At 56.5% G+C, this 20,504-nt stretch overlaps 1 protein-coding gene across 11 annotated transcripts; it reads left to right on the forward strand.

Annotated features, from left to right (window-relative positions):
* Window positions 1-263: 263 nt before the first annotated feature.
* Window positions 264-18,517, forward strand: LOC141955563 (uncharacterized). 11 transcript variants are annotated; one of them, XM_074895283.1, is made up of 10 exons: window positions 264-411; window positions 2,498-2,597; window positions 3,107-3,219; window positions 4,310-4,410; window positions 5,366-5,448; window positions 5,722-5,771; window positions 6,247-6,293; window positions 6,427-6,610; window positions 11,241-11,317; window positions 11,451-12,133. In XM_074895283.1, the coding sequence occupies exons 9-10, from the start codon at window positions 11,283-11,285 to the stop codon at window positions 12,028-12,030; spliced, it is 615 nt and encodes a 204-aa protein (XP_074751384.1). In that variant the 5' UTR covers window positions 264-411; window positions 2,498-2,597; window positions 3,107-3,219; window positions 4,310-4,410; window positions 5,366-5,448; window positions 5,722-5,771; window positions 6,247-6,293; window positions 6,427-6,610; window positions 11,241-11,282; the 3' UTR covers window positions 12,031-12,133. The 11 variants fall into 11 exon arrangements, with proteins under 11 accessions (XP_074751384.1, XP_074751385.1, XP_074751381.1 ...); XM_074895284.1 differs by lacking the exon at window positions 5,722-5,771; XM_074895280.1 differs by lacking the exon at window positions 4,310-4,410.
* Window positions 18,518-20,504: the final 1,987 nt, after the last annotated feature.

The raw sequence follows: 20,504 nt of genomic DNA on the forward strand, positions 1-20,504 counted from the left end.
CTAATCAGCACGTGCAAGTATGGAAGCGCAGGCTGTGGCAGGTGTCCCCCCCAGTGAAGATCGGGCTCCATGGCCGCTGGAGCGGAGCAGCTCCTGATTGCCTTTGCTCTCGGGGCTTCCCGGCAGTTGGGGCCTTTGGCCAACGGGAGCCGCTACGGGGCACAGGTCAGATTGGGGCTGGGTGTCAATGGAGCCCTGGGGCAGCCATTTTGAGCTCCTCCCCTCGGGCAGCCATTTTGAGCTCCTCCCCTCGGGCAGCCATTTTGAGCTCCTCCCCTGGAGCAGCTCGCCGCCGTCGGTCGAGGACTCTCCCCTGGGGTCGGGACGTCGCCCAAGGAAGCTCCTCCAGGTGATCTGGGTCGGGGCGCTGCCCTGAGCAGGTCCTCGAGGTGGAGAGCCCTCGCTTGTCAGGTGAGTGATCAAGCGTTTGGGGTGGCCGTTAAACCCCACAGAGTTCTTTGTTCTGCGTTCTGGGGTGCCGTTGAACCCTGGAAAGCTGTTCTGTTCTCCGCGCACAGACATTCGAACCTGCAATTTACGGAGAGCTAGTTTCCTGCGCTCGTCGTAATTTGTCATTATTTTGGTGGGGGGCTGTCTAATTGAGAGCAGCCGTAAGGCCCGCGCTCCTCCCGCTGAGGCCGCCGCGGGCTCAACCCGAACCCCCCCACTCCTCACCCCGGGGAAGGCCCTTCCCCCGGCGCGGGGAGCAGCACGAGGTCGGGGCCGCCGGGCTCCGGCTGCGCGTTCACCCCCCGGCGGCCGGGCTCGAGCGGGCTGTCGGAGAAGCCCCGATCGCTGCCGCCCGTGTGTGCGGGCGGCACCAGGCGGCGGCGCGGCCCGGCCCGGCGGCGCAGAGGACACGGGGCCCCGCGGCCGTCGCTGCCCCGCAGCCCGGCCCGAGCCCCGCGCTCGCGCCCGCCCCTCGCGGCCGCCGCCGCCCGGCGCGGGAGCGGGAACGGGCGCCGCCGTTTGCCCGGCGCCGCCGTTTGCCCGGCGCCGCCGTTTGCCCGGCGCCGCCGTTTGCCCGGCGCCGCCGTTTGCCCGGCGCCGCCGTTTGCCCGGCGCCGCCGTTTGCCCGGCGCCGCCGTTTGCCCGGCGCCGCCGGGGCCGGTCCGGCCGCGCCGCGCATGCGCTGTGTCTGCGGGGCCGCGTGAGGCGGGGAGCCGGCGCGGAGGCGGCTCGGCGGGGCCCGGCCCCGGCCCTCAGCCCCCGCGGCCCCGACCCCGGCGCCGAGGAGCGCGTCGCCGCCCGCCGCCCTCGCGTCGCCGCCCTCCTCGATGCCGAGCCCCGGCGAGAAGCGGCGCTCGTCCCCGGTGCCCCGGCTGCGTGGGCCTGACCCCCAGCCGCCCCCGCCGCCCAGATCGGAGCCGGGTCCAGGCCCCTCCCTGCCCCGGACCGGCACCAAGTCCCTCACCTTCTCCCCACAGCCCGGTTCAGGTCACAGATGATCTCCCCTCCCCAGAACGGTGCCGGGCTTGATGCCCCCACCCCCAGGCCGGGGCCGGTTCCACATCCTGCGCCCCGAGCTGGCAGCCAGTCCTGACCCCAGCCCGGGCCAGCACAGGCTCAGAGACCGACTCCAGGTGTCAGAATATCCCCTGTCCCACAACGGCACTGGGGCCAGGACCCCTACCAAAAACTGGCGGGGGGCAGCCACCCGATGTGGCCTTGCCAGCCTTCACGGGACCCGGGATCTCTCCCCAAACTGGCCTTGGCGCTCCCCTGAATCCCAAGCCAGAGACGCTCCCCGTTCTCTGCCAGATATTAGGAGCACGGGGACCTCCCGATGTCTGCTCATCCCAAAGGCAAGGACATCCCCGCCCTGTCCGAGGCACAGCACTGAGGCAGCAATACCCCCTTCCCCAAGAGATTCCCCTGCCATGGACCCGCTGCCCCCCTGGACAAAATCTGCATCAGACTAGTGGCATCCTGGAGCAGGCTGCTGTTCCCAGACCTGGGGCTCACCAGCCATGGCACACACCTTTCCCCGAAGCAGGACTGAAGTGGGGGCCTCTCCCAAGCCTTAGAGGCCCCTCCAGCCTGGGGGATATTGGGCCATGGGATCAGTGCCAATGCTGGAATGGCTCCGGACAGAAGCTGGCTGTCTTCATGGCCAAGCCGGGGTCCCCGCCAGCCACCTAAGGGCTGCCCCCTGACAGCCTCTGCCCCATGCGTGCCCCATCCCCACCTGGAAAGCAAACAGAGGCTGAGCCTCCCCAGCCTTGTGCTGAAGCAGTAACTAGCCTTGGGCTGCAGTCCCAGATGTAGAAAAAGAAGCCTGGACGCTGTTTTCCCTCTGGGCGGCTGTCCCCACCTTTCCTGCCTCCTTTCTGCATCTGCAGGGACCTGCTGGCCTGGGACTAAGCCTGCTGAGGGGAAGAGAGAGCAGAGTGTGCTGCGCTGAACCATGCAGTCTGGGTTGGGATGCCGGATTCAAGGGCGTCCCCGAGCATGATGTGGTGTAAAATGTTCAGTCTTACTCCCTCTTCTGCCCCAGGGAGGCCCTTGGAGAAGATGTGGAGCCAAAAGTGCCTGAGGAGGAGGAGGAGGAGGAAGAGCAGAGGAAGAGCCACAAGCACATTGAGGAGTGCAGGCAGGTGTGGCGGTAGGAGGGGAAGATCCTCTTGGGTCCCTGATATTTGGCTTTACCCTTCTTTTAGCTTTGTACAGTGCTTAGTGTCACACAGCAGCATTTATGTGAGAAGCAGCAGGGACAGGAACTCCTCAGGACTGGGTGGTGGGGGATTTGGGGGCTGGATCCTAGGGGTAGGATTTCCCGTGGATTGTAAGGGCGTAGGAGTGACGCCAAGCATCCAAACCAAAACCCCGCCGTGCCTAACCGCATCTGCACGCACGGGGGAAGTGAGAGAGGGGGGTGCTCTGAGCGTGTTCCTCTTGGCGCTGATGGCCTGCGGGGCTTTCCAGGAGAGGGAGGCCCGCGGGTGCTCATCGATCCTGCCGTAGCAGGAGGACAGAGCTTAGGGCTCCACACAGGCACCTCAGCATGGGGACAGGAGCCAGACCCTGGGCAGGCAGGGTTCCTGCAGCATCCCTCCCTCCAGAACGCAGGTCTTTGGGTGTGAAATGTGTGCCGCTTCCTTCACAGAGGCTGGCCAAGCTGCTCTTTGATGGCACGCAGATGGTGACAAATACCCGGGTGGCCGCTGACTTGAGGGAAACACAGAGGAGGGCAGAGGAGGCAGAGCTGAAGCTGCAGAGGTAAGAGACTGCACCGCGGGTCGGCGCTGCTGGGAAGGATGTTGGTGCAGCTTTCTGAGGACATCCTAATGCTGGTCATCCAGAAACACTTGGCAGTTAGGGCTGTGCTGTTCAGAAGGAAAATCTAGGCACCTCCAGGTCCCACCTGCTGTCACGTCCTGCTCCGAAGAGGGAGACAAGTGACGTAGATTCATAAATCCCCAACGGAGCAGAGATTGGTGAGACAAGTCTCAAAGTGCAGACATAAACATTTCTTCATTTCCCACAGTGTGTTGACTGGATACACAATAACTGACTAAGTGAAGAACAAATTATGGCAAGGGATATGATACGCCTTGCGTCCCTTAATGATAACAAGGGGGAAAAGAGAAGAAGAGAGAGAGAGATGGGAAGAGAGGGAGAGAGATCACCAGTCCAGGTTCCTGCGCTGGTTCTGCCAAGGAGGGTTCAGGGATGCATCCACCTGCTTCACTTCACTTCTTCACTTGCTCATCACCGTTATCCTTGCCCCCCCCCCCATTTATACACGCTTTCCTCGGGTCCTTCCCCCAGATTGATCTACATATCACGTGTCATAGGTGTGGGGAGGGGCAAGGCGCTTCGTGGGGTGCTGTAATTAGCATGATCTCGTTAGTCTTTATTAGCATATTCAGGGATGTCAACTTTAATACACGTTTTGTGGATAATGAAGCAAAGATCGCTCACGGGACAGATGCCCCTTGAAACTGTCACCGAAATCCGGGATAAAAATAACTTCTCGACTCCAATGTGATGCAGATAAGCAGACACTTCTTTACTGACGGCCGGACGTGTAGGGGAGCGCTCTCACCAACAACACGTGCCAGGCACCAGAATCACACACCTTATCTAGAACTTACTCATCCATATTCATTAAGTCTTCATACATAAGCATACAACTTCCAGGAAATCATTCACATATTCTCCTCCTATTTCCGATTCTGCGCAGTAGAGGTTAGAAATGTCTAGAAATGGCTCTGGGTGTAATGGGAGCAGGTGGTCCGTGAGCCGGGGGTCGCCATCTCCCCCTGCCGGAATTACCTTTTGCTTAAGGACACGGTTTTCTTGGCAGGTACCTGCCAGCTGTTACGGTCACTGCCCTCAGTTCCCGTTCATCCTGGACCTTGACAGCTACTTGCATTCTTCTAGTCCTGTACATGTATTATAAATCAGGTTACAAATCGCCTCGTGTTTCGTTACCTGGGTTCTAACCGTTCCTACTAAACAGTTGTGACCAGTCCCTTCAGCCTTGGTACGGGGCTGTACAGGGGATTTTAGAGGAGCAGTCAGTTGCTAGATTCAAACTACAATAAATGTAAAATGATTTTTACTAAAATATCCCTTAATTCTATACTTATATTAAAATCAAACACAATTTAATTTCAGTTGATAATAAAATCAGTAACATTTCCCCCCTTTGAAGGTGTTGAAAATCATTTCAATACTTTCACACTTTTATTCATTTTCATCTTTGAGGCCAAAGTTTGTCTTGCCAGATGATGGTGGTGGCGCGCTGTAGCCTGGTGGCATAGTGGGTACTTCTCTCATCATTCTACGATATATTGCAGCCTATTAGTAAACTGTATGTTACCAACATAATCATCAACAGGACAGTTCATAGCAAAAACAGAATTTTGATTAAGGATTTCAGCCAAGAGCTCAAATTCTATCCTAATCCACTAAAAATGTTTCCTAGCCGATCTTCTGACATATCTTCTCGAATGGTTTCTGTTTCTTTTCCGATTTTGCCTCACAGATCTAAATCCTGTTCTCCATCCTGTGTAACATTCGGGATATGAATGCAGCAATGATCCAGTCTGTCTTTGCGATATCCACACACTCCATGCTCTTTCAACAGAAGCATGTCTAGTGCCATCCTGTTCTGAAGTGTCATTCTAGAAGTTACCTGTAATTGGATGTTTAATTCTTGAAATCCTTTTCTTGTAACATCGGCCAATTTTTCTCCTTGTCCTGTTAAGTGATAAAGCCATTCTCTATTCCTGTAGGACGCTATTGGGTTCAAACAGACTCTAAAGCCCAGCCAATTTTTTACTCCTGTTGTTGGTTCATTCCAAGCGTCATCATCCGTTTCAGACCTTTTGATTCGTTGTAATTTTAAATTTTCCAGGGATCCCTTGAGTGGTGATTTCTTCCCAATCGGACACAGTGTTGGCAGGCCTAAAGTAATTTGTTTCACCTTACCATCTACCGGTAAGTGGGTTGTCCGGGTGCCATCACTTAATGCCCAAACTAAATGCCCTGGGCTCTGAATGGCAGATTTCTTACAACTAGAGGAGTATCCTCTTCTGGGTGTAAAGAGACTAGTCATGGTGAGGTTATTATGAACACCTCGACAATAACAGCCAAACTTTAAAGCAGCTGCCAAATGAGGAATTCTTTGAATTATTAAGTCTGCATTGCTGCAATCATACACCCTTTCACATTTCTACCATGGTACTACATGTCCCTTTCCTTGTCGGGTAGTGCCTTTGTCTACTGTCGGGGGAAGGATTGCAAACACGCCTTTAATCCAGGTACTGTCCCAAGTTTTTAATTTTAATCTACCCGTTTGAACTCTTTTCCTGGTTACTGGATTGTTTTTCAAACATACGTCACATTTTGCAGTTATTAATTTAGCCATGTCTGTCATCTTGACAGATAAAACTTGTTTTTGTAAAGAAGTTACTAAAGCTTCTGCTCCCTAATGACATTCTTGAGGTTTGGTTTGCATTCTTTCTTTTATTAACAAAGGTGGAACTACTGCTCGTCTGTGAGGGGTTACTGTTTTGGAGGGAATTAATGCCATTTGAAATATTCGTTCTCTTGCTGTCCGGTCGGCCAAATTACTTCTAGCAATTTCTTTTGTGTTCCTAATTAGGTGTGCTTTACAGTGCATGATTGCTACCTGATTTGGTTTTTGAACTGCTTGTAATAATTGTCAAATGTAATTTTGATGCATAATATTTGATCCCTGAGAGGACAGTAATTTTTTTTTTTTTTTCCACAAAGCTCCATGGACATGTACCACCCCAAGAGCATACTTTGAGTCTGTCCAGGTATTTACTTTCTTCGTTTCCCTTAGTTCTAAGGTTCGAATCAAAGCAATGAGTTCTGATCTCTAAGCTGATGTGGCACTCGTCAGTGCCTTTGCCTCTCTAACTGTGGTGTCTGTTGTTACCGCATGCCCAGCGTATCGAACTCCTTGCTCCATAAAGCTGCTGCCATCTGTGTACAATTCCCAGTCTGGTTGCTCCAAGGGTACATCCTTCAGATCTTCTCGACTGGAATAAACATACTCGATAGCAGCCAAGCAGTCCTGCTCCAGTGGCTCTTCTTCCTGTGTGGAACTTAAAAACACTGCAGGATTTACCAGGTTAGTTGTTTTTAGACTCACACCATCTTGTTCAGCCAGTACTACCTGGTACTTCATCATTCAGCTCAGAGACAGCCAATGTCCCCCCTTCTGTTCTAAACCAGTTATCACCGTCTGTGGGACACAGACTGTTATTGTGCTTCCCAAAGTTAATTTCTGAGCTGCCTGTGTGAGCATCACTGTTGCAGCCACAGCTCGAAGGCAGTTTGGGCACCCTTTGCTCCCCGTGTCCAGTTGTTTAGAGAAGTATCCGACAGGTCGTTTCCAGCTTCCCGTCTTCTGAGTCAGCACACCCAGTGCCAGGCGTTGTCTTTCGTGAGCCAACAGCTCACAGCCTTTGGTGATGTCCAGAAGTCCTAAGGCAGGCGCAGGCATTAAAGCGGTTCAGTTCTGTGACAGCCCGTTGTTGCTGTGGGCCCCATGTCGAAGGAGAGTTCTTCGGGCCTCATGTAGCAGTTTAGCTGTCAGACCATAACTCATGATCCAGAGGCGGCACCACCCTGTCATTCCTAAGAATGCTCTGAGTTCATGAATATTTTCGGGCTCACATGGCTTCTCAGTGTTCTGTTCCTAATTGCCGCTGCCCTTCTGAAATCTCAAAGTCCAAATATATCACAGTCTGACAAGCTATTTGGGCGCTTTTTTTTTTTTTTTTCCCCCTGGCTACCTTGTACCCATTCGGTGCCAGAAAATTAAAAAGATCTATTGTTACCTGTATGTAGGTAAATCTTTTTTTTTTCTGTAGCAATCAGTGTGTCATCCACATATTGTAAAAGCAAATGTCCAGGTGTTGGTTTGTCCTGTTTCCGTGTTTCAAGCTCTTTTGCCAGCTGATTTCCAAAAATTATCGGGCTATTTCTAAATCCTTGGGGTAGTCTTGTCCATGTCAGCTGCATCTTTGTCCTGTTTGTGGATTTTCCCACTCGAAAGCAAACAATTTTCTGTTTTCCTTCTCCAAGGCATACAAAAGAAAGCATCTTTTAAATCCAGCACTGTAAACCACTGATAAGTCTCCTTTAAAGCTGTTAACAGCGTGCAAGGATTTGCTGCTACAGGATATATACCCTTAACTATGTGATTCACTGCTCTGAAGTCTTGCACTAACCTATATTCACCCGACGGTTTTCTGACTGGTAGAATGAGAGTTTTGTCCTCAGATTCACACTCCTCCAAGAGTTTATATTTCAAAAATTATCAATCAGTTTCTTTCTTATATCTGGTACCGATTGTTCTATAAAAATCCAAGCCAATTATATCTGAGCTGCCTCAGTTTCTACTTTCAAATCAGTATTTATTCTTTCTGGCAGCTTCTTTTAGTCTTCCCAGAAACGCTGAGGGAGATTCATTCTTATCTTGTCTCACCTCATACAATTTAGACCAGTTCAGAAACCTAGGCATGGCGTGTTTAACTCCATGTAAAACCCATTTCTGATACCGACTCAGTCTTTCTCTGTGCTCCACATTATTTGGATCCCCACTGCGGATCCCCAGACAGAAAGTTCTGCTCTAATATTCCACCTGCTGTCCCACTCAATACAGTCACTTCTGCCTGTGCTTTGCCAGCCTCCAATACCATCTGTTTTTTTCTGTATCATCTAACACATTAGCTAAAATCACCTGTAAATCACTCCAGTCCGGGTTCTGTGTTCTGATGATAGTATCTGCCACTCTGCCTGTTCTCTCCGGATCCTCTCTGTACACTCCTGCTGCCTGCTTCCAAGCCATCGAATCCGTCACTGAAAAGGCACTTTCACATACACCGGCCCATCGTTGCCAGCTCCCTGCCGCAGGGGAGCTATTGTTTGTACCTGCTGCCGAGTTCTTTCGAGATGCAGGGGTATGAATTACAACCTCAGACGGCCCTTCATCCACATCCTCTAGTCCGCTACTCTCAGGTTCCTCTACCTGTTCTCTATATTCTCGCCCCCGATGCCGTTCTCCCTGTGGAGGGGATATATCTAATTCTGGCCCTCCATCCTTTTCAGTAGAAGCAATTCTTTCCTTCAAACAATCTTTTCAAGTTCACATGTTGAACAACACTTTTTCACCTTTTTATCGTCAAAAGTTATAGCCATTACTAAATTATCCCTACTAATCAGCTTACATTCTTTCTGCCAATCCTTCCTTTGTCTTAAATAGGAAAAAAAAAAAATCAACATACGGCACTTCATTTCCCTTCTCTTCTACAAAACAGCATTAACTGCAGAATGGTATTATAATGCAGTGTCCCATTCACGAGCCATTTTCCCTGATCACCCAGAGTATACAGAGGCCACCAGCGATTACAATATTCAGTCATCTGACTTTTCCTCAAATCATCATGTACCTCTCCCCAGTGTGCTAACAAACATCCTAACGGAGAAGTTTTCAGAACTTTGTCATTTGCAGCCAGATTACACATCCTTTTGCTTTTAAACAAACGAGTCAGCGTAGATGCCATGGTTCAGTTACTTTGTTAACACAATATACAATCGATCACTCGCTCAAGCCTATCGCTTCGTCCTTCTCCGGCTGCACCCCGCGCGGGATAACAGAACCGCGGATCCGAACCCCACACCCGCTTCGTGCTCAGTTGCACGTCTCACGCTCACAAACACGCTCACACCTTTCTACAGTTACTACGACAAACAAAGGTATATAACACAATACAACACAATTCTTAATTACCGTACAATATTCAATTGACGAAACAACCAGTACCACAACTGAGTGCATAAAAACTTTTAACTTCCAATTAAATGCACTCCTTCTGAGAACTCTACAGCGTATAGGGTCTCTTGTTTCCAAATCCAGCTGTCCAACCCTGCAATAGCTTTCGCTTGTGTCTTACGGGCAGAGGCCTCGGCTTCCAATACACGAGGATCCTCTAGCCCAACCCTGCGCAGCTTTCGCCGCGTCTGACAGGCAGGCTTGTACAGTGGGACTCTAACCCGCTCCTACTGGTGGGACTCTAACCCACTTATCCCAGTACAAAAGAGAAGTGTCTTACCAAAATCCAGGGGACGTCGCGAAGAGCCGCATGGATCGGGGATCGATGGGTGTCCCCGAGAAATCCTCGGTGCCGGCTGGAACCGATCAGGTCCCCGACTCCTCCGGTCTCTCAGCGAGGTCCCATCTGGGGTGCCAGAAACTGTCCCCGAAATCCGGGATGAAGATAACTTACCGACTCCAATGTGATGCAGATAAGCAGACACTTGTTTATTGACGGCCGGGTGCGCGGGTGCGTGCTCTCACCAACAACGCACACCAGTCACAAGAATTATACAGTTTCTATATTATTCATTCATACATATTCATTAAGTATTCATACCTAAACACAAGAATTCCTGGAAATCATTATCATACTTCCCTCCTACTTCCGATTCTGCGCACTGAAGCTTAGAAATGTCTAGAAATGAGTCTGGGGTGTGATTTGGGTCGGTGGCCCATGAGTCGGTGGTCGCGATCTCCCCCTGCCGGAATTACCCATTACCCAGTTTCACTGTTCCTTGGCAGAGATCTGTAAACTGTGACAGTTCATTCTCCCCAGTTCTCATTACTCTCAGGTTGTGGTACTTCTGAGGCATTATCCAATGTATTCTAGGTAATAAATTACTTCTGTGTCTAGACATCTCCAACAACTTCAAACAGAATTATTTTCAATTCTAAATCTAATTCCCTAAGCAGTATCTAGGTGTACCTAGTAAATGATTACTGACCAATTCTTCGGCCTTGGTACAGGGCTATACAGAGGAATTCACAGTAGCATTGGTTTCTGGTTAGATGTGCAAAATGCAAGATGTAAACATGTAACCCTACTAAAATATTTCTGTATTCATACTGGAATCAAACATTATTAATTGTAATAATTCTGATTGGTGTCAAATCAGTGACAGGGGGCCAAGGAGGGCAACGGCATCCTGGCTTGTGTCAGCACTGGCGTGGCCAGCAGGGCCAGGGAAGGGATCTGAGCCCTGGGCTCGGCACTGGGGAGGCCGCCCCTCGATTCCTGGGTTCAGTTTTGGGCCCCTCACCCCAAAAAGGCCATTGAATGACTCGAGCGTGGCCAGAGAAGGGCAACGGAGCTGGGGCAGGGTCTGGAGCACAGGTCTGCTGGGGAGCGGCTGGGGGAACTGGGGGGGTTCAGTCTGGAGCAGAGGAGGCTGAGGGGAGACCTCCTGGCCCTCTGCAACTCCCTGCCAGGAGGGGGCAGAGAGGGGGGATGAGTCTCTGGAGCCAAGGCCCCAGCGCCAGGCCCCGAGGGAATGGCCTCAAGCTGCCCAGGGCAGGGTCAGGCTGGCTCTGAGGAAGGATTTCTGTGCAGAAGGGGCTGTTGGGCGTTGGAATGGGCTGCCCAGGGCAGGGGGGAGTCCCCGGGATCCCTGGAGGGGTTGAAGAGTCGGGCTGAGCCAGCGCTGAGGGATCTGGGGGAGTTGGGAACGGTCGAGCACCCTGGCCGAGATGCTGTGCGTAGTGATGTTCACTGAGGTGTACTTCGTGCTCGGCGCCATGTTTGCCCAGTGGCTCTGGGTATGTGACGGCTGCACCGCGCTGTGGTGGGGAGTGGGATGGGGTGGGTGGGGTGAGGGGCTGTGGGGGTGATGTGGCCTGGGAGCTGCTCCCGTCTCACCCAGCTCTTGGTGTCCTGCAGAGTTCAAGGCAGAAGGCAAAGCATGGGACAGCTGACGCCAAGATGGAGAAGAGCAAACAACCGACCCTGCAGAAATGGTGAGTGCTGGGGGAGGCCCCAGATCCTGCCCCAGACCCTCAGCCCGTGCCCTGCCCGCGCTGGGCAGCCCTGCCCGTCCCGCCGGAGGGGCCGCGGTGCAGCAGGTTCACCTCCCTCTCTCCTCCCCTGCAGTGCCAGCGCGACGTTGCCGAGCACAGAGCGCCTCTGCCCGCTACTGTGGTCACCATCGCTGAGCTCCCTCCCGATGAGCAGCTCCAGTTCTGCGGACACCGTCTGCTCCTTCCCGGAGCCCTGCCCCGGTGCCACGGCAGATCTGGCGGCACAAGAGCGCTCAGGACCCGCCCAGACCCCCAAGGATGATCAGGCGCTGGTGGAGAATCTGGGACCAGCCCTGGGCCAGGACCCCCCACTGGAGAGGTCAGCTGGGACCAGTCAAGGGCAGGTCTCTGGGGATGAGGGCGAAGTGGCACACAGACCCAGGGACGTGGAGCCAGACCCTGACACCCCCGTGACCATGGGCAGCACCATCTGGGCGGCGCCGGGCGGGAGCAGCCCAGCGGAGCCCAGTCCCCAGCAGCGGGTGCCCACGGGCAGGATGCGTGCCTGGGTGGCCCCGGGGCTGTGCAAGGGGGGCCGTGCCCTGCGGGAGTCCCGTGCCCAGCTCTGCAGGCGTGTCAGCGCCTGGTGGAAACGGGACCGGCAGTGCTGCTGCAGGTGCTCCCGCAAGCCCCTGAGGCAAAATTATCCCTGACTGCAGCGGGCAGCCTGGAGAGAGCAGTTGGGGGTGTAGGGCTGGGGAAGTCCCTGCAATGACCCCACCTGAAAAATAAAATATCTTAAAATATCTTTCCTCCATCCCTGGTGCCGTGGTTCTTCCACACAGCCCTTGATGCGCGCCCTCCCCCGTCCCTTTGCCAAACCTCCCCTTTGGGTCCCTTGCTGACCCCCCGCCTCTGCCGGGTCTCCCCCAGGTCCTGGCTCTGGGACGGGGACGTTTGCTCGGCCCAGAGCTGCTCCTGCCAGAGCAGGCAGGGACTGTGCCTGCCTGCACCCTGCTCCTGCCTCCTGCCCCCTCCAGAGCCCGGGGGCTGCGGGGCACCCACTGCAGGAACAGGGGGACCGCACACGTCGGGTCTTTGCCTCTTTTCACCTGGAACACATTCGCTCAACAGTAAAGGTCTTTACTGTCAGGCAGGAATTCTTCCTGGCAGCGCTGGGCGCACTCGCTGTTACCGTCAGTTTGGCCTCACAAGAACCGCCGAAGGCTCAGCTGGAAGCTGTAGAAGGCAGGCAGGCTGTGCTGCAGCGCTGGGTGCTGGGGGGATCGTTCCACCCAAGGGCCGTGCCGAAAGACAAGGGCACGCTTCTCCTGTCACAGCAAAGCAGCGAATATTCCTGTCATTTCCGACACGTACGCACCGATTCCCAGAGGACCGACTGCCCGTGCCAGTGCGTTGTTTGGGGGAGAGTCCCTGCGGGGCTTCCCCAGGTGTCTGCTGGTTTCTCTGCCCTCCCCGGGATGGACCCGTCAGAGCTGCAAACATGAGGTCCTTGGGCACAATCCTGTGCGAGGCCCCTCACAGCTCTGAGCCCCAACTGCGGGCAGGCAGGAGGCAGCAGCTCCCCCCTTTTCCTGAGACTTTGCACTCACAAATCCCAGCTCTCAGGACTCCAAACCCAAACCACCTTTTGGCAGAAAAAGAGCCGCCGTGGCTGTGGCAGAAGAGTCAGAGGTCCCTCGGCCGGAGCTGATCCGGCCGTTCCCTGAGCCAGCGCTAATCAGCACGTGCAAGTATGGAAGCGCAGGCTGTGGCAGGTGTCCCCCCCAGTGAAGATCGGGCTCCATGGCCGCTGGAGCGGAGCAGCTCCTGATTGCCTTTGCTCTCGGGGCTTCCCGGCAGTTGGGGCCTTTGGCCAACGGGAGCCGCTACGGGGCACAGGTCAGATTGGGGCTGGGTGTCAATGGAGCCCTGGGGCAGCCATTTTGAGCTCCTCCCCTCGGGCAGCCATTTTGAGCTCCTCCCCTGGAGCAGCTCGCTGCCGTCGGTCGAGGACTCTCCCCTGGGGTCGGGACGTCGCCCAAGGAAGCTCCTCCAGGTGATCTGGGTCGGGGCGCTGCCCTGAGCAGGTCCTCGAGGTGGAGAGCCCTCGCTTGTCAGGTGAGTGATCAAGCGTTTGGGGTGGCCGTTAAACCCCACAGAGTTCTTTGTTCTGCGTTCTGGGGTGCCGTTGAACCCTGGAAAGCTGTTCTGTTCTCCGCGCACAGACATTCGAACCTGCAATTTACGGAGAGCTAGTTTCCTGCGCTCGTCGTAATTTGTCATTATTTTGGTGGGGGGCTGTCTAATTGAGAGCAGCCGTAAGGCCCGCGCTCCTCCCGCTGAGGCCGCCGCGGGCTCAACCCGAACCCCCCCACTCCTCACCCCGGGGAAGGCCCTTCCCCCGGCGCGGGGAGCAGCACGAGGTCGGGGCCGCCGGGCTCCGGCTGCGCGTTCACCCCCCGGCGGCCGGGCTCGAGCGGGCTGTCGGAGAAGCCCCGATCGCTGCCGCCCGTGTGTGCGGGCGGCACCAGGCGGCGGCGCGGCCCGGCCCGGCGGCGCAGAGGACACGGGGCCCCGCGGCCGTCGCTGCCCCGCAGCCCGGCCCGAGCCCCGCGCTCGCGCCCGCCCCTCGCGGCCGCCGCCGCCCGGCGCGGGAGCGGGAACGGGCGCCGCCGTTTGCCCGGCGCCGCCGTTTGCCCGGCGCCGCCGTTTGCCCGGCGCCGCCGTTTGCCCGGCGCCGCCGTTTGCCCGGCGCCGCCGTTTGCCCGGCGCCGCCGTTTGCCCGGCGCCGCCGTTTGCCCGGCGCCGCCGTTTGCCCGGCGCCGCCGTTTGCCCGGCGCCGCCGTTTGCCCGGCGCCGCCGTTTGCCCGGCGCCGCCGGGGCCGGTCCGGCCGCGCCGCGCATGCGCTGTGTCTGCGGGGCCGCGTGAGGCGGGGAGCCGGCGCGGAGGCGGCTCGGCGGGGCCCGGCCCCGGCCCTCAGCCCCCGCGGCCCCGACCCCGGCGCCGAGGAGCGCGTCGCCGCCCGCCGCCCTCGCGTCGCCGCCCTCCTCGATGCCGAGCCCCGGCGAGAAGCGGCGCTCGTCCCCGGTGCCCCGGCTGCGTGGGCCTGACCCCCAGCCGCCCCCGCCGCCCAGATCGGAGCCGGGTCCAGGCCCCTCCCTGCCCCGGACCGGCACCAAGTCCCTCACCTTCTCCCCACAGCCCGGTTCAGGTCACAGATGATCTCCCCTCCCCAGAACGGTGCCGGGCTTGATGCCCCCACCCCCAGGCCGGGGCCGGTTCCACATCCTGCGCCCCGAGCTGGCAGCCAGTCCTGACCCCAGCCCGGGCCAGCACAGGCTCAGAGACCGACTCCAGGTGTCAGAATATCCCCTGTCCCACAACGGCACTGGGGCCAGGACCCCTACCAAAAACTGGCGGGGGGCAGCCACCCGATGTGGCCTTGCCAGCCTTCACGGGACCCGGGATCTCTCCCCAAACTGGCCTTGGCGCTCCCCTGAATCCCAAGCCAGAGACGCTCCCCGTTCTCTGCCAGATATTAGGAGCACGGGGACCTCCCGATGTCTGCTCATCCCAAAGGCAAGGACATCCCCGCCCTGTCCGAGGCACAGCACTGAGGCAGCAATACCCCCTTCCCCAAGAGATTCCCCTGCCATGGACCCGCTGCCCCCCTGGACAAAATCTGCATCAGACTAGTGGCATCCTGGAGCAGGCTGCTGTTCCCAGACCTGGGGCTCACCAGCCATGGCACACACCTTTCCCCGAAGCAGGACTGAAGTGGGGGCCTCTCCCAAGCCTTAGAGGCCCCTCCAGCCTGGGGGATATTGGGCCATGGGATCAGTGCCAATGCTGGAATGGCTCCGGACAGAAGCTGGCTGTCTTCATGGCCAAGCCGGGGTCCCCCCCAGCCACCTAAGGGCTGCCCCCTGACAGCCTCTGCCCCATGCCTGCCCCATCCCCACCTGGAAAGCAAACAGAGGCTGAGCCTCCCCAGCCTTGTGCTGAAGCAGTAACTAGCCTTGGGCTGCAGTCCCAGATGTAGAAAAAGAAGCCTGGACGCTGTTTTCCCTCTGGGCGGCTGTCCCCACCTTTCCTGCCTCCTTTCTGCATCTGCAGGGACCTGCTGGCCTGGGACTAAGCCTGCTGAGGGGAAGAGAGAGCAGAGTGTGCTGCGCTGAACCATGCAGTCTGGGTTGGGATGCCGGATTCAAGGGCGTCCCCGAGCATGATGTGGTGTAAAATGTTCAGTCTTATTCCCTCTTCTGCCCCAGGGAGGCCCTTGGAGAAGATGTGGAGCCAAAAGTGCCTGAGGAGGAGGAGGAGGAGGAAGAGCAGAGGAAGAGCCACAAGCACATTGAGGAGTGCAGGCAGGTGTGGCGGTAGGAGGGGAAGATCCTCTTGGGTCCCTGATATTTGGCTTTACCCTTCTTTTAGCTTTGTACAGTGCTTAGTGTCACACAGCAGCATTTATGTGAGAAGCAGCAGGGACAGGAACTCCTCAGGACTGGGTGGTGGGGGATTTGGGGGCTGGATCCTAGGGGTAGGATTTCCCGTGGATTGTAAGGGCGTAGGAGTGACGCCAAGCATCCAAACCAAAACCCCGCCGTGCCTAACCGCATCTGCACGCACGGGGGAAGTGAGAGAGGGGGGTGCTCTGAGCGTGTTCCTCTTGGCGCTGATGGCCTGCGGGGCTTTCCAGGAGAGGGAGGCCCGCGGGTGCTCATCGATCCTGCCGTAGCAGGAAGACAGAGCTTAGGGCTCCACACAGGCACCTCAGCATGGGGACAGGAGCCAGACCCTGGGCAGGCAGGGTTCCTGCAGCATCCCTCCCTCCAGAACGCAGGTCTTTGGGTGTGAAATGTGTGCCGCTTCCTTCACAGAGGCTGGCCAAGCTGCTCTTTGATGGCACGCAGATGGTGACAAATACCCGGGTGGCCGCTGACTTGAGGGAAACACAGAGGAGGGCAGAGGAGGCAGAGCTGAAGCTGCAGAGGTAAGAGACTGCACCGCGGGTCGGCGCTGCTGGGAAGGATGTTGGTGCAGCTTTCTGAGGACATCCTAATGCTGGTCATCCAGAAACACTTGGCAGTTAGGGCTGTGCTGTTCAGAAGGAAAATCTAGGCACCTCCAGGTCCCACCTGCTGTCACGTCCTGCTCCGAAGAGGGAGACAAGTGACGTAGATTCATAAATCCCCAACGGAGCAGAGATTGGTGAGACAAGTCTCAAAGTGCAGACATAAACATTTCTTCATTTCCCACAGTGTGTTGACTGGATACACAATAACTGACTAAGTGAAGAACAAATTATGGCAAGGGATATGATACGCCTTGCGTCCCTTAATGATAACAAGGGGGAAAAGAGAAGAAGAGAGAGAGAGATGGGAAGAGAGGGAGAGAGATCACCAGTCCAGGTTCCTGCGCTGGTTCTGCCAAGGAGGGTTCAGGGATGCACCCACCTGCTTCACTTCACTTCTTCACTCGCTCATCACCGTTATCCTTGGCCCCCCCCCCCCCCCCATTTATACACGCTTTCCTCGGGTCCTTCCCCCAGATTGATCTACATATCACGTGTCATAGGTGTGGGGAGGGGCAAGGCGCTTCGTGGGGTGCTGTAATTAGCATGATCTCGTTAGTCTTTATTAGCATATTCAGGGATGTCAACTTTAATACACGTTTTGTGGATAATGAAGCAAAGATCGCTCACGGGACAGATGCCCCTTGAAACTGTCACCGAAATCCGGGATAAAAATAACTTCTCGACTCCAGTGTGATGCAGATAAGCAGACACTTCTTTACTGACGGCCGGACGTGTAGGGGAGCGCTCTCACCAACAACACGTGCCAGGCACCAGAATCACACACCTTATCTAGAACTTACTCATCCATATTCATTAAGTCTTCATACATAAGCATACAACTTCCAAGAAATTATTAACTATTTAACTAATTTATTTAACCAATAATTTAACTAATTTATTTAACTAATTTATTTAATTATTTTACTAAAATATCCCTTAATTCTATACTTATATTAAAATCAAACACAATTTAATTTCAGTTGATAATAAAATCAGTAACAAAACTTTACAGGATGCCCCAGAGCAGAACCGTCCTGTCTCCTCAGGGCTCCCTCCTCCAGCCGCATCCTGTGCTGTCCAGGCGAGTTTTCTCCCACGAGTCACACAAGAGATGAGCAAGTGCTGACCTCGAGCACCAAGCCTGCGTTATCCAGACTCCACAGTACCCACCCCGTGTCTCTAGTTTTGTTACTTGGGAGTGCTGGAGACATTTCTTGGAAAGGCTCGGAGGGCCCCTGCCCCCCCCATCCCTTGTCTTTACCAAGTTTACCCTCCGGCTGCTTCTCTCAGTCCTTGTTTCGGGGGTTACAAGTCGTCTCCGACACCTGCCCCCGTGGGATCTTCACAGAGCTCTGCAGGTCAAGGCTGGCAGCTTCCCCAGGTGCCACTGCAGTACTACACACTGTCTGCTTTCTGATCTCCTCCTGCCCGTGCTCATTTGAGAGATGAGGTATTCAGGTTTTTGCAGTGAGAGTGGTCAGGTGCTAGGGCAGGGTGTTGTAGAGACCTTCCTCCCTGGAGATACTCAGCACACGCCTGGAGAAGGCCCTGTGTGACCTGCTCTGATGTTGCAGTTAATCCTGCTGTGAGCGGGAGCCAGCGATTTCCCCAAACCGTTCCAGCCTCGGTTGTTGTCTGATCCACTCCGTGTGCCTCCCTGGGGGAAACCTGTCCTGCTTCACTGGAGGAGTCCCCAAGGGACCGGCTCCTTCCTTCAGCCCTGTCCCCAGGACTCAGACCAGCTAGCAAACAGAGTCCTTGTTCCTGCTGCCTTTGGAGGGCGCTGCAGGAACAGTTTATGGGAGGCTGGCTGTAGCAAGACCGGTGTCCCTTGCTCTGATGGTTTTCCAGTGGGAATTTCATGAAGGAACCAGGTGCTGTGTGCCAGTTCCACGTCCTGCACCCCGAGCTGGCAGCCAGTCCTGACCCCAGCACAGGCTCAGAGACCGACTCCAGGTGTCAGAATTTCAGAAAAGAGGCAAAGACCCGACGTGTGCGGTCCCCCTGTTCCTGCAGTGGGTGCCCCGCAGCCCCCGGGCTCTGGAGGGGGCAGGAGGCAGGAGCAGGGTGCAGGCAGGCACAGTCCCTGCCTGCTCTGGCAGGAGCAGCTCTGGGCCGAGCAAACGTCCCCGTCCCGGAGCCAGGACCTGGGGGAGACCCGGCAGAGGCGGGGGGTCAGCAAGGGACCCAAAGGGGAGGTTTGGCAAAGGGGACAGGGGAGGGCGCGCATCAAGGGCTGTGTGGAAGAACCACGGCACCAGGGATGGAGGAAAGATATTTTAAGATAGTTTATTTTTCAGGTGGGTGCTCTCTCCAGGCTGCCCCTTGGAATCAGTTACAGTTTTGCCTCAGGGGCTTGCGGGAGCACCTGCAGCAGCACTGCCGGTCCCGTTTGCACCAGGCATGACACGCCTGCAGAGCTGGGCACGGGACTCCCGCAGGGCACGGCCCCCCTTGCACAGCCCCCGGGCCGCCCAGGCACGCATCCTGCCCGTGGGCACCCGCTGCTGGGGACTGGGCTCCACTGGGCTGCTCCCGCCCGACGCCGCCCAGATGGTGCTGCCCATGGTCACGGGGGGGGCTGCTGCCCGACATCATGGGGCCGCTCACGTCCAAGTTTATGGGGCTGCTCCTGTCTATCTTCAGGGATTCCATGTTTGGAATCCTTCTCTCCTCTCCATACTCAGCCTTGTCGCTGTCCCTGTACGGCACAGGCAGCTCCACTCCATTGGCCTTGAGCCATATTGTGACCAACAGCATCCACTGGCCGGTGTGGTGACTGTTGGGGTCCAGCTCCACATCCCTGGGTGTCTGCGCGTTGTAGCCCTCATTGCCAGGGACCTGCTCTTGACTGGTCCCAGCTGACCTCTCCAGTGGGGGGCCCAGGGCTGGTCCCAGGTTCTTCACCAGCACCTGATCATCCTTGGGGGACTGGGCATGTCCCGAGCACGCTTGTGCTGCCAGCTCTGCCATGGCAGCAGGGCAGGACTCCAGGAAGGAGCAGACGGTGTCCACGGGACTGGAGCTGCTCATCGGGAGGGAGCTCAGCGATGATGACCGGCGTAGCGGGCAGAGGCGCTCTGTGCTCGGCAACGTCGCGCTGGCACTGCAGGGGAGGAGAGAGGGAGGTGAACCTGCTGCACCGCGGCCCCTCCGGCGGGACGGGCAGGGCACGGGCTGAGGGTCTGGGGCAGGATCTGGGGCCTCTTCCAGCACTCGCCATTTCTGCAGGGTCGGTTTGCTCTTCTCCAGCTCTTCTCCCTTCTGCCTTGAGCTCTGCAGGACACCAAGAGCTGGGTGAGACGGGAGCAGCTCCCAGGCCACATCACCCCCACAGCCCCTCACCCCACCCACCCCATCCCACTCCCCACCACAGCGCGGTGCAGCCGTCACATACCCACAGCCGTTGGGCCGCCAACACGGCGCCGAGCAGGAAGCTCATCTCCGTGAGCATCAGTAGCCAGAGCATCTCGGCCGGGGTGAGCCCGTTGCCACAGGCCGTGGCTGCTGGCCCAGTGCGGCCGCGGCCTTTTATATTGGGGCAGGCGGGCGCAGCCCCTGTGTAACCTCACACCAAAACTCAGCGCGGGGCCGTCGCACCCCTCACCGTCAGCCCGGCGCCCCCAGACCCCGCTGCCATCCCGTCCCACAGAAACGTCCCCAGCACCGCAGCTGTGACAGCTGCACCAGACAGCCCAGACCCGTCCCCGTCCTCCCGTGCTGGGCTCCCCCTGCCCACGCTCCCCCCAGTCCCACCTTTTCTGGCGCGGGGCTCCTTGCGCCTCTGCCACCGTGTTGGCCGGGAGGGCTTTGGCCTGAAACTGGTGGTCGCCGGGCAGTGCCTTGTCCCCACGGGCGGAGGAAGCAAGCAGCCGATTCAATGTGAATGCTAGAGCAAGCTTCAACTTTATTGAAAGAGATCACCCCTTATATAAGCACTCTACAATAATCGTGCACACTACTCACAAATCTGTTGGATGCATGTAACAGGCTACATTATAATATCCCAGCCCCTTGTGACATTTCAGATATTTCACAACATCGTCCCTCTTCTGGCCTGCCTTTTTTCCCAAGGTTGTTTTTACCATCAAGGCCACTGTGTACCT

This window comes from Athene noctua, unplaced genomic scaffold, assembly GCF_965140245.1.
Source record: "Athene noctua unplaced genomic scaffold, bAthNoc1.hap1.1 HAP1_HAP1_scaffold_307, whole genome shotgun sequence".
Lineage (NCBI taxonomy): Eukaryota > Metazoa > Chordata > Aves > Strigiformes > Strigidae > Athene > Athene noctua.